This window comes from Zootoca vivipara, chromosome 12 (assembly GCF_963506605.1).
Source record: "Zootoca vivipara chromosome 12, rZooViv1.1, whole genome shotgun sequence".
In the NCBI taxonomy this organism is placed as follows: domain Eukaryota; kingdom Metazoa; phylum Chordata; class Lepidosauria; order Squamata; family Lacertidae; genus Zootoca; species Zootoca vivipara.
In genome coordinates, this window is record NC_083287.1 from 13,112,464 (window position 1) to 13,126,798 (window position 14,335).

General features: G+C 39.3%; 1 protein-coding gene across 1 annotated transcript in view; it reads left to right on the forward strand.

Annotated features, from left to right (window-relative positions):
- The window catches only part of CPNE4 (copine 4), a 197,096-nt gene that overhangs the window by 172,511 nt on the left and 10,250 nt on the right, over window positions 1-14,335 (forward strand). Inside the window, exons 11-14 of the mRNA XM_035129268.2 lie at window positions 330-463; window positions 5,185-5,239; window positions 7,201-7,252; window positions 9,928-10,061. Coding sequence (XP_034985159.2) covers window positions 330-463; window positions 5,185-5,239; window positions 7,201-7,252; window positions 9,928-10,061 — 375 coding nt within the window. The remainder of the gene's footprint in view (window positions 1-329; window positions 464-5,184; window positions 5,240-7,200; window positions 7,253-9,927; window positions 10,062-14,335) is intronic.

The following is a 14,335-nucleotide window of genomic DNA, read 5'->3' on the forward strand; positions in this document are numbered from 1 at the left end:
GTATTGCTATTTTCTTGCCATTTGCTGTTTTTATATTTCATTGTGAATTTATTTCCTCCTGCCCATTCCTCCCCGCCCCCCAGTGCCTTGGGCACGTCTAGTGGAAAGACAGGCTTATAGTAAATTAAAATAAAACATCACTTTTAAATGTTGCTGCTTTTTTTGTATGCTGTGTGAGTTTTATTGATGCTGGTTTTGCTTTTTGTGATTTGTAACCTGTCCTGAGTCTACAGTCAGAGGCGGATTTAGGGAAGCGTGAAAAAGAAGATGGAAGCACACGGCAGAGAAGCTATACAGTATATCTTGTTTTCCCCTCCATTCTTTTCCAGGTAGCTATAGATTTTACAGCCTCAAACGGCGATCCCCGGAACAGCTGTTCACTCCACTATATCCACCCCTATCAGCCGAACGAATACTTGAAGGCACTGGTAGCTGTTGGGGAGATCTGCCAAGACTATGACAGGTGAAAAGATAACCACATTTCTTTCCGAGTCGTTTCTACAGCATAGCATTCGAATAATATGTCAAAGCTGTAATTTGGTCATGATGTTTTTTTTCTGTTACGTTGTTAATGGAAAATGAATAAAAATTATTTTTTATAAAAACACACAAAGCTGGTGGTTAAGTGCTGGAAGCTTTAGTGCAACACTGAGTCTGCAGGGTGTTTTTACAGCTTCCTGTTAATCATTCATTCATTTCCCTTCACATTCCAAAACTCAAAAGGTCTGATTCTTTTTTTAAAGCAGTTTTTTTGCAGTATGGTGACAGCTCTTGAACCCACTTTAACTGCACAAACATGATAAGTTATGATATATGCTTAAATCTCTCCGGCAAAACAGTGACACTCTGATGGCACCCTGAGTGTTTTATGTAAAACATATAGTTTCCACAGAATCACAATAAAAAATGTACAGAGAAATCCCATTGATCATTTGGATCCTTGGTTGAGTATCAGAGCTTCTAATCTGCTTACCTCTTTGGTGTGGAAAAATGTTATTTCCCAAGTGGTCTTGAAACATGTAGAGGTGACCTGTCATTTACATGGCCATCCCTCCATGAGGCAGACTGAGGCAGCCGCCTTGGGCAGCAGAACCCAAGGAGTGCTTAACATGGGTGCCTCCAACACTGCTGGAGAAGGAAAGAAAAGTTGTTTCCAGTATCTGGCAAAATCTCACGAGAACCCAGTGAAATCTCAGGAGAACTCACCAGAACTCAGAAGGTTCCGCTGTGTCGCCCCAGTACGTGAGGCTTCGGTGGGGGCGACAAGGGGGCCCCAGAATTGCAGGGTGGTACCTTCCCATTTCACCTCAGGCAACGAAACAGGATGGGCCGCCCCTGGTACCCAGAACCTATTTACCAGTCTGAAATGACGGCTATTAAGTTGACAGCGAGTGCCTTGTCAGCCCTGATGCTAATAATGCCTTCTAGATCATTCTCGAGTTTACTGTTGTATTCCATGTATTACACGACAGGGTGCAGTAATTAGCCAGCTTCAAAGGATTGCTATTTGCATGGTAATGAAACCTTTTTCCAAAGGCAAGTGAAAGAGTTGAGTGGAACTCTGCTAGAGGAGCATAAATGGAACTTCTGCAAATTGGAATGAAATCCCCGGAGAACCACCGATTATATGAGTGCCGGCAAAGAGCAGGGATAAGAAATTATTGCTATTGACTGCCTCCTTCCTCCATCCTTTCCCCACAGTCACATGGCATCAATTCTCCTTATAATCCCAGGAATTGCATTCCCAGTCAATAGGAAAGTTCTCGAGTTTAGAATGCATGAAACAAGCAACACTTCTGCTGTGGGTGGGGGAGCACAAAGAAGAAAAGAAGTTTCCTGTGCCTTCGTGACTCTGCATCTCCCCTGTGACCATTGTACTTCCCTTCCTTTGAAGCTGACTTGTCGAACGTTTCGGAAGTCGAACGGTCTTCCGGAACGGATTATGTTCGACAACTGAGGTAATCCGTTCCAGAAGACCATTCTACTTCTGAGGCTGGCAAAGTCAATGGAGAAAAAAGGGGGGAACTCCCCGGAAGCCGTTTGGCTTCCGAAAATCGTTTGAAAACCAGATCAGTGATTTCCAGGTTTTCAGTGTTCGGGAGCCGAAACATTCCAGGAGCCGAGGTTTGACTGTATCTACAAAGTGGGTGCAATGAAAGAATGGCACAACATCCTAGGTGGGTCTACTCAGAAGTAAGTTCCACTGAGTTCAATGGGACCTACTCCCAGTTATGTAAATAGGACTGCAGGCTTAATCAGTGTTCCCAGCTTAGCAAATGGGTGCATGAAGCTTTAGGTTTAAATAACATTTAAATGAAAGTGCCATTTTAACATGTGGCCCTAAATATGATACACTATCAGCTATTGTACTACTGATACTAGTGTATCTGAAGAAGTGTGCATGCACACGAAAGCTCATACCAAAATAAAAACTTGGTTGGTCTTTAAGGTGCTACTGGAGGAATTTTTTTTTATTTAGCTTGAATTTGGTTACAGCATCATGCTGTATGTCCTATTGCAACACATTATCCTAAGTAGCTATTTGTTTTAACCTATTCTATGGATGGATGAATGAATGGATTCAGTTTCTACCCAGCTTTCCTCTCAAAGGAGCACAGAGTGGCAAACAGACCTACAATTTAAAATGCATACAAAGCAGGAATATTCTAAAACCATTAAAACATTCTAAAAAGAATTACAGTTAAAACCACCTAAAAGCAGTTGCAATTAAAACATCTTACAAACAGCATTAAAATTTTTGCATCCAGTTATATTGGGGTTGCTAGGAAGAGTGTTCTTCAGCTGCAAACAGAAATGTTTTCAGATTTCTCCAGAAATTGAATAATGATGGATACAGGTGCACCTCACTAGGGAGGGCATTCCACAAATAGGGTGCTACCACTTAAGAGACCCTCTCTCCTATTATCCTAGTTCAAGTATTAGTCTAAGACAATTGGCTACCCCATGATACCACAATAACAATTGTCTACCTCATTGGCTAGCCTGGGCAGTGTATGGAATACTGAGCTATATGGCCCAATGGCGAAGCAGTATAAGGCACCTACCTATCTTTGTTCCTCCCTCATTTGCTCCTAAGCTTTGATGGTTGTCTTAAAAATAGATGCTTACTGCATCTTTGTGCTTAGCCTAGACATCTGAGAACTCATTTCGGGGAGTTGTGGGGAGTGGGCGTGAGTTTTGCCGGAGCAGCTTCTTTTAATGTTGATCAGTGAAATTTATGGGTTTCGTATTTAGATTTAGCTTGGCTAGTTAATTCACTCACAGATGCCTTTCAGGGCATAGGTATTCCCCATGTTCATTAATTATTCCTCTTATAGGTAGCGCACTTACATTTTGCATCCCCATGCACTTAGAAGCTCAATTATAGACACACATTTCTTCATAGTCAGCAGATTCCACTTCCCCAAGGCACCTCGGGAGTAATTTGTAGGGGTGGGGCGTGGAATGTAAAACTGGCAGTCATTAAAGTAGGTGCATATATTTTAATCTGTTTTTTAAACATTTATCATGTGATCTTGTAAACACACACACATTATGTAATAATGAACATCAGCCTTTGCACTTGAAATCTACTATGCATTTTAGAGGAAGCTTCTTAAAACGTAATGTTAGTATCCACACAAATATGCTGGAAGGAAAAACAGGGGTTAAAGGACCTTGTTTACGTACCATTTGGGAGTTATAATTGCTGGGGATGGGGGAAGTTGTAGTTCAGCGACATCTGGGGGGGGGGGGGCAAAGGTCTCCTACACCTGAGTTAAAGGAAATTAGTAGGTAATAGGATACAGAAGATGAGCAACTTTTACTAGATTTAACAAAAGAGCAGGGCTATTTGCCTTCTTAAAATGCAAATTATTATGAAACTTATATGGTGTTGTAAAGGCTTCAGAGCCTTTACGCGTATCAAAGGGTACGAGAAACTTCTGGATATGTAGTTTACTACTCAACTAGTTTTTACTCAGAGTATAACATGGCTAGGTTGGGGGCATTGATTTCAGCAGCTCTACTCTGAGTAAACCTTAGTTGAATACCACCTTTATTGTTTGTTTCAATCATAGGACTAGTGAGCAGATTGAGATTTTGTTGCCCATGGTATTATCCAAGTGAATATACCAAGGTTGCAGTAGCATACACAGTTCCGCACAAACATGTAATTGTGGGCAGAACTGTATCCTGAACTATTCTAACTGATTCCTCTTGCCCTTTAGAAAAAGAAAAGGAGGAAGGTGTTTCTAAATCCAATTCTGATTCCTCTTTGGTAGAATAGAGTTTTCGGTCCTTTTAATCTTTGTGGTTGTTGTTCTGATTTCATAGCCTCCTGAATATTTTTGCATATCAATTCCTGATTATTAAACAGGGCTTCCCTACTTCTACCAGCGTTTAATCAGCACAGGCAATCAGCAGGCAATTAACATAAAATTAAAGTTGCATCACTTACTTTACTTTTGACAGCCTTTGTTGGGGGCGGGGGGGGGGAATTATCACCACCATGTAAAAGATGCTAACCCATATTTCTGAGACAGGTTGCTAATATGGTGCAGGACAAGGCAACAACACACTGCATTTGCCATGATCCATGCAGAAAACACAATGAGGAGGAGCCACTGTATTGGGTGGGTAAGCTGTACACCGGCTCCCTCGGCCAGTAAAGCAAGATGAGCGCCGCAACCCCAGAGTCATTTGCGACTGGACCTAATGGTCAGGGGTCCCTTTACCTTTTAAAGGGTAGCATTTACACACTGGAGTTGGCATCCATCTGTCTCGGGAGACAATAGAGGAGTGTGCCGGGATGATGAGCCTTTGACCTGAGGCGGCAGGCCTTTTCTAATGTTCTTATTTCAAGCCTTCTTTTTGCACCGAGATATTCAGCAGTTCGAAAGCACATCAAAGTGCAAGTAGATAAATAGATACGGCTACAGCAGGAAGGTAAACGGCGTTTCCGTGTGCTGCTCTGGTTCGCCAGAAGCGGCTTTGTCATGCTGGCCACATGACCTGGAAGCTGTACGCCGGCTCCCTCGGCCAATAACGCGAGATGAGCGCCGCAACCCCAGAGTCGGTCACGACTGGACCTAATGGTCAGGGGTCCCTTTACCTTTTTATTCTTGTGAATAAATGAAAAGGGCTTAGTATAACAGTGCATCCTTGTTTTCCTTTTGATTTCAGTGACAAAATGTTCCCAGTCTACGGTTTTGGAGCCAGGATACCTCCGGACTATAAAGTAGGTGTACAGGTGAATCTTCCTCATTCTCTCGGTGGGTAGATTGCTGGAGAAAAGACATACAAGTTGAGAAAGGATGTTGAAGGCTGTGGGAGAGCTGGTGGGGAAGTAGCAGGACTCGGCAGGAGGGGTGGATGAGTCGCCAAGCAATTTTAGAGTTCCCTGAGATACCTGCAGCTCTGAAGCTCTCTGTGCATGCTTTATTGCTGTGTGCATAATTGCGAGTCCTAAATGTTCTACCAATGAAGATAATTTGAAGGCCTCTGGCTCTTCACAGAATATTACCATATTGCAGAGTTCCCATGCCACTCGATTTCCCCTCCTGTTGTGACAAACCTTATTTTTAGAAAATACATTTGGCATCGAGACTGGGTGTCGAATGCTTCAAAAGGGTAGGATTAATGGAATTGCTCAGAGGAGTCTTTCTTCTTCTAATTTGCGGTGCAAATGCATTTGAACCGAAGCAATATGGTTTATGATTCAAGAATGGCGTCGAACCAGCCCAAAGGTGGTCATTGTGTGGAAGGGTGGCGGGGGTATTGCATAAACTAGAACAATAGAAAATAAAGAAATATGCATATCCACTTTTAGTATGATTGGACAGTTGAAGTTACTAGGCTAGAAAAGCTCTCTAGTGATTTGTGCTTATTATGGCAGTGTTCTTGTTGGGGTCATGCATTGGCCCATTTTGAACATCAGGCCAAGCCATAGTTTAGCACAATGTCAATGAGCTACAGTAAGGTTTGAGCTTGTGCACTCCAGTTTATCCCTCCAGTGTGGTTGCAAGGGGGAATTCTTCAGCTTAGAATAACTGCTTGTCATGTTGGCCAAGTCTGATAAATTGTGGTTGATTAGAACATTGGAAATATGGATTGCGGGTTACGAGGCTGGTTTTTTTAAAACAAACAAACCAAGAAACCATGGTTACTAAGAATAATACCTTTATTGTCAGTGTGCAACCTGCATACAATGAAATTAACCGAGCCTCCCTTCCCCCCCCCAAACACTCAATCTCATTGCATTCTGTGTGCTTGTCGCACAACACACCAACCAATGATTAACCACTGGATGACAAGCTAAGCTGCGGTTATACAAAATCAGAAGGGAATGTTTCTGACCTCACTCCACATCAGAGGAGAAGAGGAGAGCACACATGCCCAAGGCTTGCTGCTACTTAGTCTCATCATTCTAAACAGCTTTAGTATGACACCTGCTTTAATGTAATGTCTGAACTGGACTGGGTGACTGGATATTCTATTTACAGTATAGCTGCCAATAATATTGTTTTGACTTGCAACCTTAATGGAATAACACAGCACAGGATGAATTATGCTCTTTGCGGCCCTTTCTAAGCGTAATGGCAAAGTCATCCAACAGGCACAAACTATGCTCACTGAAATACTTCGTTTCCAGTTATAGGGGAAATACATGGTTGTGCTTCAAACAGGCATAGATTTGCAAAAACAGGAAAAAATGATATTTGAACGTTAAATTTGATTCGTTTTTTTTCTCTTGATACGTTGTTGGGAAGATATACACTTGAAATAGTACGATTAAGTGCTTAGTAGTACGGGAGAAAATTATGCCCACAAGCATTTAAAGAAATGTTAATCTTGGTCACGTACACTTTTAAGCCAAAGTTTAATTACTTCCACATATGATCACACACGCACAATGGAATTAGCTTGTCTGAATGGACATAATAATAATGACCACCATTAATTTGGCTGTCTTTTCCAATCAAAGCAAGTCATGCAATCTAGATGTATGACACAAATTCCACAAGTATGAGGCAGTGTGATAAATACACTCAAATGAAAAATAAAAGGATCCTTTAAACAATTCTCAGTGACTGTCCAGATAGGGACAGCCTGTGTGAATTCTCCATCTGCTACAGGAAAAACCTGAGTCACTTTTCTGAACTAAAATGTTATTTAATTTTTTTCGGGGGTTGCCCATAGGTCTCTCATGATTTTGCAATCAACTTTAATGAAGACAACCCAGAATGTGCAGGTAATCGTTTTGTTATGGCAAAGAGACTGCTGTGTCTGATGTAACATATATTTGGCTATAGACCGTGTCATTTTTGTGCCTGTTAATTGTTTGCATTATCTTCTGAGAAATAATGGGGCATGCTATGTGAGTCACAGAGACACAGTTATAGTTGTTAGATTCCTTCTAGTGTAAGAATGGGAGAAGGGTTTTTTTTTAAAAAAAAATACAGTGGTACCTCTACTTACAAATAACTCTACTTACGAATTTTTCTACTTACAAATGGAGCTCTGTCCGCCATCTTGGATGCGGTTTAGATAGGATTTTTTCTACTTACGAATTTTTAGATAGGGTTGTTTCGACTTAAGATTTTTTTCTCCCAATGCATTCCTATAGGATTCGACTTACAATTTTTTTCGACTTACAAATGTGTGTTTGGAACGCATTAAATTCGTAAGTAGAGGTACCACTGTACTAATAATTATATAAGTTGTGTGTCTTTGTTCCTCCATTTGATCCTTTTACATGGTCTTGTACGTATTCTGGTATTTTATGCATTGTGACTTGATGTTCTTTTTATTGATTATAGTTTAAGTCATTATTTGTTGTAATTGCTAAGAGTGAATTTCTGTTTCATTATCATTTGCCGGTATTTCATTTTACCGTGTACTATTATATTATATTGGATTATTGAATATTGCTTTATTTGATATGAGTTGTCAATTTTAAAGTTAGGTTTTCATTTTGACTTTTTTTGTATGGGATCAGATTGCTTGATGGCGTGTGATCTTTTTTGTGTATATTCTGATGTTTCTTCAGTTTGTAAACTGCCTTGTGTATAGTAATATGCAAAGGTGGTATGCAAATTAAAAGTGAAATGAAATGAAATGGAAATCCCCTCTTTCCACTATGATTTACCGTAATCTTCCTTTTGATCAGCTAGTTCAGGGAATGGCCATGTGGCAAATGCACTCCCATTGGCCTCCCCCAGTGTCCACAGGGTCCCTTCCACCTCAGTGAAATTATCCTGGAAAGAAACATTTAATTGGAGCCAGTATTATAGGTTGCAGTGTATGCTTGGGTGCAATGTATGGTGCCCCACAACAGTGTCTCTGGTTTACAGATGTACCCACTGGTCCAAAAAAGTTGGGGAACCTCTGAACCAGTTATCTAAGGGGAAATAGCTTGTTGTCTAAAACTCAATTTAAACAGATGAAACGAGGCAGTGCCACATGTAGAAAAGTGTGCAGATTGAAAGCCTGGCACCTTTAAGTATAGCTGGTGTCAGACTTCGGGGAATCGGCTTCCTCGCCCTTGGCCGTAAATGAGAAGATCAAATGAAAGGAAATACTTACCAGTTACTTTCTTTAATAAACACAGTGAGGGACAAAAGAAAGTGTCCACCTAGAATGGCGGTGCTCCCAATTAAGGGTCACTCCCCCCCTCCGTCCCTATTAATCTAAATCACTCCTACGTCTTGTAACCTGAGCTTATAGCCTCTGTGCTTTCTGTTCTAACACTTTCTGAGCTCACTGTGACTTTGGAGAAGGGGGAATGAATACTACCCAGAGACTGCGAATCTGTTAACTCTCTCTCTTCTAGTGTTTCTTCTGCTAGTTGTTCCCCTCCGGTATTTCCCAGCTTCTGCCTTCTGAACTATGCCCCTCTGCAAACCACTGTTCCAAATCTATCCTGTCCTCCTGCTCCTGGGAAGATTCAGGATCAGGAGGAAGGGGTGGCTCCCACCATTCCTCCTCAGCACAGCCCCTGACATCTGGGGAACAACCAGTGTCTGAAAACCCAGAGAGCCACTACCAAGGCAGTGTAGTCTTAGGGTTGGGGGTCTGTAGTCCTCCAGATTCCCATCAATCCCAGCTAGCATCGTCAGTGGTCAGGGATGATGGTAACTTGACCCCCATGACATTTGGGGGATCCCAGATCTCCCCTAGCCCTGGTGCACTGCAGACATTACTGAGCTAAATAGGCCAATGGTCTGACTTGGTATAAAACAGCTTCCAATATGGGTGGCGTTTTAAATACAAGTCACCTTGCCATGCTAGCCAGGTTGGATATGAACCTTTTAAATCAATTACGCAAATGGTGGACAAATATTTTCATAGGATTCCAGATATGTTTTTCAGATATGCCCTGATATAACTAATACGGTATGGATCTTTAGAAAAGGCACAATCTGTTGCACTCTGGTTCACTGCAAGTAAATATTTGACTATAAGGAGCAAGAGAGAAAGTTATTATCATCTAATCATTTAAATCTACAGGGCTGAAGGTGTGGACATCCTCTAGTGCCCAGATCTTAAGTCCTCTATGGTATAGAAAACTAATGCATCTTGCAGAGTGTTTTAATATCATCCAGGGTGGTTAATATCTGCAAAATGCACCGTTTAAATGCTGCTGGCGAGGAGAAAAGCTGGCTCATGAATTATATATTACATAACATCTAAAAGAGGTCAGGTCAGCAGGGGAGAGAGGCTTTGAGCAAACCTTTCAGAGCCACAGCTGCGCAGAATAAATTGGCAGGATAGTGGAAGCGAAATGGCGTGAATCACTCAAAAGAAACTTTTTGGGGGAGGAGAGAAACGAAGGGCTCTCTCTACGGAATCGTTGCCCCAAATATATTTTGCCTAATGACTGATCTTGACGTTATCTGCTCTTTTTTTCCACCTTTTTAATGCAAGGGATCCAAGGAGTAGTTGAAGCCTATCAGAACTGCCTGCCTAAGCTTCAGCTGTATGGGCCTACAAACATTGCTCCCATCATTCAGAAGGTGGCTAAATCAGCCTCAGAAGAAACCAACACTAAGGAGGCATCGGTGAGAAACACAGTGGACTGGCAAGCTAAACTGGACCTTGGGTGTTGGCTGCATCCTCAAGAATCCATAACAGATTAATTGCCTGTTGGATTTTTTGAATAGTCAAGAGCCGGTCTAATGTAAATACTGCCTGTTTAAGAGAAACAGGTGCCGGTGATTTCTGTTAATTGCTCACAGGCGTAGGCTCTGCTCCTTGTATATAAGGCTCTGCCAGAAAGCCTTCTGTATCTCTTAGTTAGATCTCTTAGTAGATCACTCGTTCAGTTAAATATCTCTCAGTGTGATTTAATTCTCAGTTTAAGAGATTCCTAGTTGAATCTTAGTATGAGAGTTATTTAGTTATAAAGCTAGTTTACTATTAATTCTTGGGTAGTTTAATGGGAGTTATGGGAGTTATGTGGGAGGTTTGGAATGGTTTGAAGGATGGAATGTGGGTAGATAAAGTTGCTAAGAGAGAAAGCATTTATCTTTAGTTTAAAGTCTCTTTAGAGTCAGTTTGTTTTTCAGTTAAAGAAACCCAACTGTTTGTATTTTCATCTGTATACTTTTACAAGTGTGCAGCTAGTAAGGGGTTTCATATAAGGGAGATAATTTCCTATGCTCCTGGTGGTGTTTTCTTAGCCAGCTCAACTTCTGACTGCATATACTCTGCGTGAAGCGTACTTTAAAGGGCCGCTGGAAACTGGGATATATGATTTAGGTTAAGCAGGTTTCAATACCCAGTTTTCTCCAATATTTTTCTTATTATATATATTTTTTCCAAAATTGCCCATGAACACACTCTGTGTGTACTTGCTATCCAAGGGATGGTAAAGGGATGAGTCTTCCCTACTTTTTCAATGCAGGTTTGGAGGGTGCATTTTAGTTGGGACACTTGGTATGGAACCAAGAAGGGATGGGGAAAGAGGGGAGCCATTGCCACTTAATTCAGTGAGTATGGAATAGTGTGCTTTTGTGTGTGTAAGGCAGAAACAGTGCCTCTTCATTCTATGAGGCACAATATTGTTAATAAATATACATGTATTTTCATAGAATCAGATAGATAGCTATGTTCTTTTTTTTTTTTTTTTTTTTTCAATTTTTTAAATTTTAAAATAGACTTTATTAGAAAATTTTAAAAGATGTACAGACACCAAAAAAAAAAAAAAAATTTAAAGTAACTTAATAACATAAAATAACTTGGCAACTTAAATACTATAGTATATCAAGTAATATAAATAACATAACTACATATTTAAGCCACCCAACGTAACTTAATCAACATAAGTAAACAAATCAAGGTTGGTCTAAATAAATTAAATCCATCAGACTACAAATAATATACAAAATCAACTTAGGCAAACCTATCATAATATAACATAACATAACATAGCATAACATAACATAACATAACATAACATAACATAACATAATAATATAACATAACATAACATAACGAAAAGGGAAAGAAAAAAAAAAGGAAAAGGAAAAAAGAAAAAAGAAAGAAGAAAAAAAAAAGAAGGAAAATTAGCCCCAGCTTAGATCTTAACACATGGGCCTATCTCCATCAAATCCATTCATTTTAAATTAAAATTGGCTTCCAATCGCCAACATATCGCTTCTCTTGCTATTATTTCCCTTTTTAGTTTGCTTTCCCTCTTGTTAAATCCAACTAAGTTTTTCCTACATGTTTTCTCTATTCCAGACAAATCACTAGCTCTGTTTTGATATTTTCTTTTTTGAAAAACTCTTCTACGTATCTCCATTCTGTTATTATTCTCTGTTTTGGTATATTCCTAATTGCCGCCGTCATTCTTGCTAAGTTCATAAACTCTACTACTTTAATTTGCCACTCTTGGATTGTTGGCGTTTCTGTTCCTTTCCATTTCTGAGCTAGTACTAATCTCGCCGCGGCACACGCATATAAGAAAATATTAATTCTATCTTTAGGTATACTTTCTGGGATTAAACTTAATAGAAAATATTCAGGTTTCTTTTCAAACGTAATTTTTATCATTTTCTTCATTTTTTCATATATCTCACTCCAGAATTTATATATTTTCTTACATTCCCACCAACAGTGAAAATACGTACCAGTTTTTTCCTGGCACTTCCAGCATTCTTTTGTTTCTGTCTTATAGATTTTAGCTAGCCTTTCTGGCGTCAGGTGCCATCTATATACGAGCTTCATCATATTTTCTTTAATTCCTGAACACGCTGTAAATCTCATTGTCGATCTCCACAATTTATCCCATTGCACTTTATAGATTGGTCTTCCTACATCCTGAGCCCATTTTATCATTACAGATTTTATCTCCTCATCTTTTAATTCCCACTCTAATAAAAATTTATACATCTTAGACAGTGGTTTAGCCGTATTATCAATCAAAATTTCCTGTAATTTAGATTTGCCCTCATTGAATCCTATTTCTTTATGTTTTTTAAATAAGCTTTGTATTTGTAAATAATGTAGCCAACTTGTACAATGATGTTTAATTTCTTCATATGGCTTTAATATAAGTTGATCCCCTTCTTTTACTGTTAATTCCTGGTAGGTTGGCCATTTTCTATTTTTACCTCGGCCACTCATCGTTGTCATTTCTAATGGTGACGCCCACCAGGGCGTCTTTGCTTCTAATAGGTTTTTATATTCCTCCCAGATTTTAAATACCGATTTTTTAATTATATGATCTATAAAACTTTTATCTTTTCCTTTGTTTTCTTGCAATAGGTACGCGTGCCATCCTTTATTATTCCTAAACCCTTCCAATTCCAAGAGTTCACAATTTTCTAGTACTATCCATTCCCTCATCCAGCAAAAACATGCGGAGGCATAATATAGTCTGAGATCCGGGACCCCCCAGCCACCTCTCTCCTTGCTGTCTGTTAATAATTTATATTGTATTCTCGCTTTTTTCCCTAGCCAGATGAACTTGCTTAGGTCTTTTCTCCACGAATCAAAAATTTCTTTCTTTCCTATGATAGGTAACATTTGAAACAAAAACAGGATCTTCGGCAACACTGACATTTTGATCACTGCTATCCTTCCTGATAGGGACAAGTTTAATTCTTTCCAACGGTCCAAATCTTTTTTAATCTCCCTCCATACTCTAAGATAATTGTTCTCATACAAATTTATATTATTGGGGGTAACAACAATTCCTAAATATCTAATTTTATTAACTATTTCCCAATTTGTAATCTTCTCCAAATCCATTATTTCTTTCTTCCCTATATTTTTGACTATCATCTTGGTCTTTCCCATATTAACTCTAAAGCCTGACACTTCCCCATATTTTTGCAATTTCTCCTTTAAATTAATTATCGAATCCAATGGTTCTTCCAACATTAAGATCACGTCGTCAGCAAAGGCTTTAATTTTATAAATATTCTTCCCCAATGTTATCCCCTTGATGTTTTTGTCTCCTTGGATGTCTTTTAACAGAAATTCAATTGACAAAATGAATAACAAAGGAGATAAAGGGCATCCCTGACGGGTACCCTTTTGGATTTCAAATTCTTCCATTATTTCTCCATTTAATATCAATCTTGCCTTCTGTTCGCTGTAAATTGCGTTTATCCCCTCTATAAATTTGCCCCCTATTCCAATTTTCCCCAATGATTTTTTCATAAATTCCCATGTCAAGTTATCGAAGGCTTTTTCGGCATCCAAGAAGATAAAAGCTGCTTTTTTGCTAGGCATCCAATCTAGATATTCAATTAAATCTAGGAAAATTCTCATATTATTTGACATTTTTCTCCCTGGTAAAAAGCCTTGTTGGTCATGCCCAATGATCCTGTTTAGTATCTTTTTTAATCTTCCGGCTAGGATATCACTGAAGATTTTATAGTCGACATTAAGTAGAGAGATCGGCCTGAAGGATCCCACCTGGTCGTTCTCTCCCTCCTTCTTTGGTATTAATGTTATAAATGTTTCTCGCCATGATTTTGGAAACACTCCCTTTTCTAAAATTTCGTTCACTAACAATTGGTACACACCACCTATCTCCTCCCAAAACAATTTATAATGCCGGCTTGATAGACCATCTGTTCCGGGTGACTTACCCAATTTCAATCTATTAACAGCCTCATACATTTCTTGTCTTGATATCGGTTTGTTAAGTAACTCCTTTTCTTCTTCATTAATTTGACCTATATCACATTTGGTAAAATAGTTTCCCAATTTTTCTCCATCAATATTCTCTTTTTTATACAGATTTTTATAGAATTTGACAAAACATTTCTGTATATCCTCTCTATTATTCAACCTTTTCCCTTTATCTACTATACTTGTA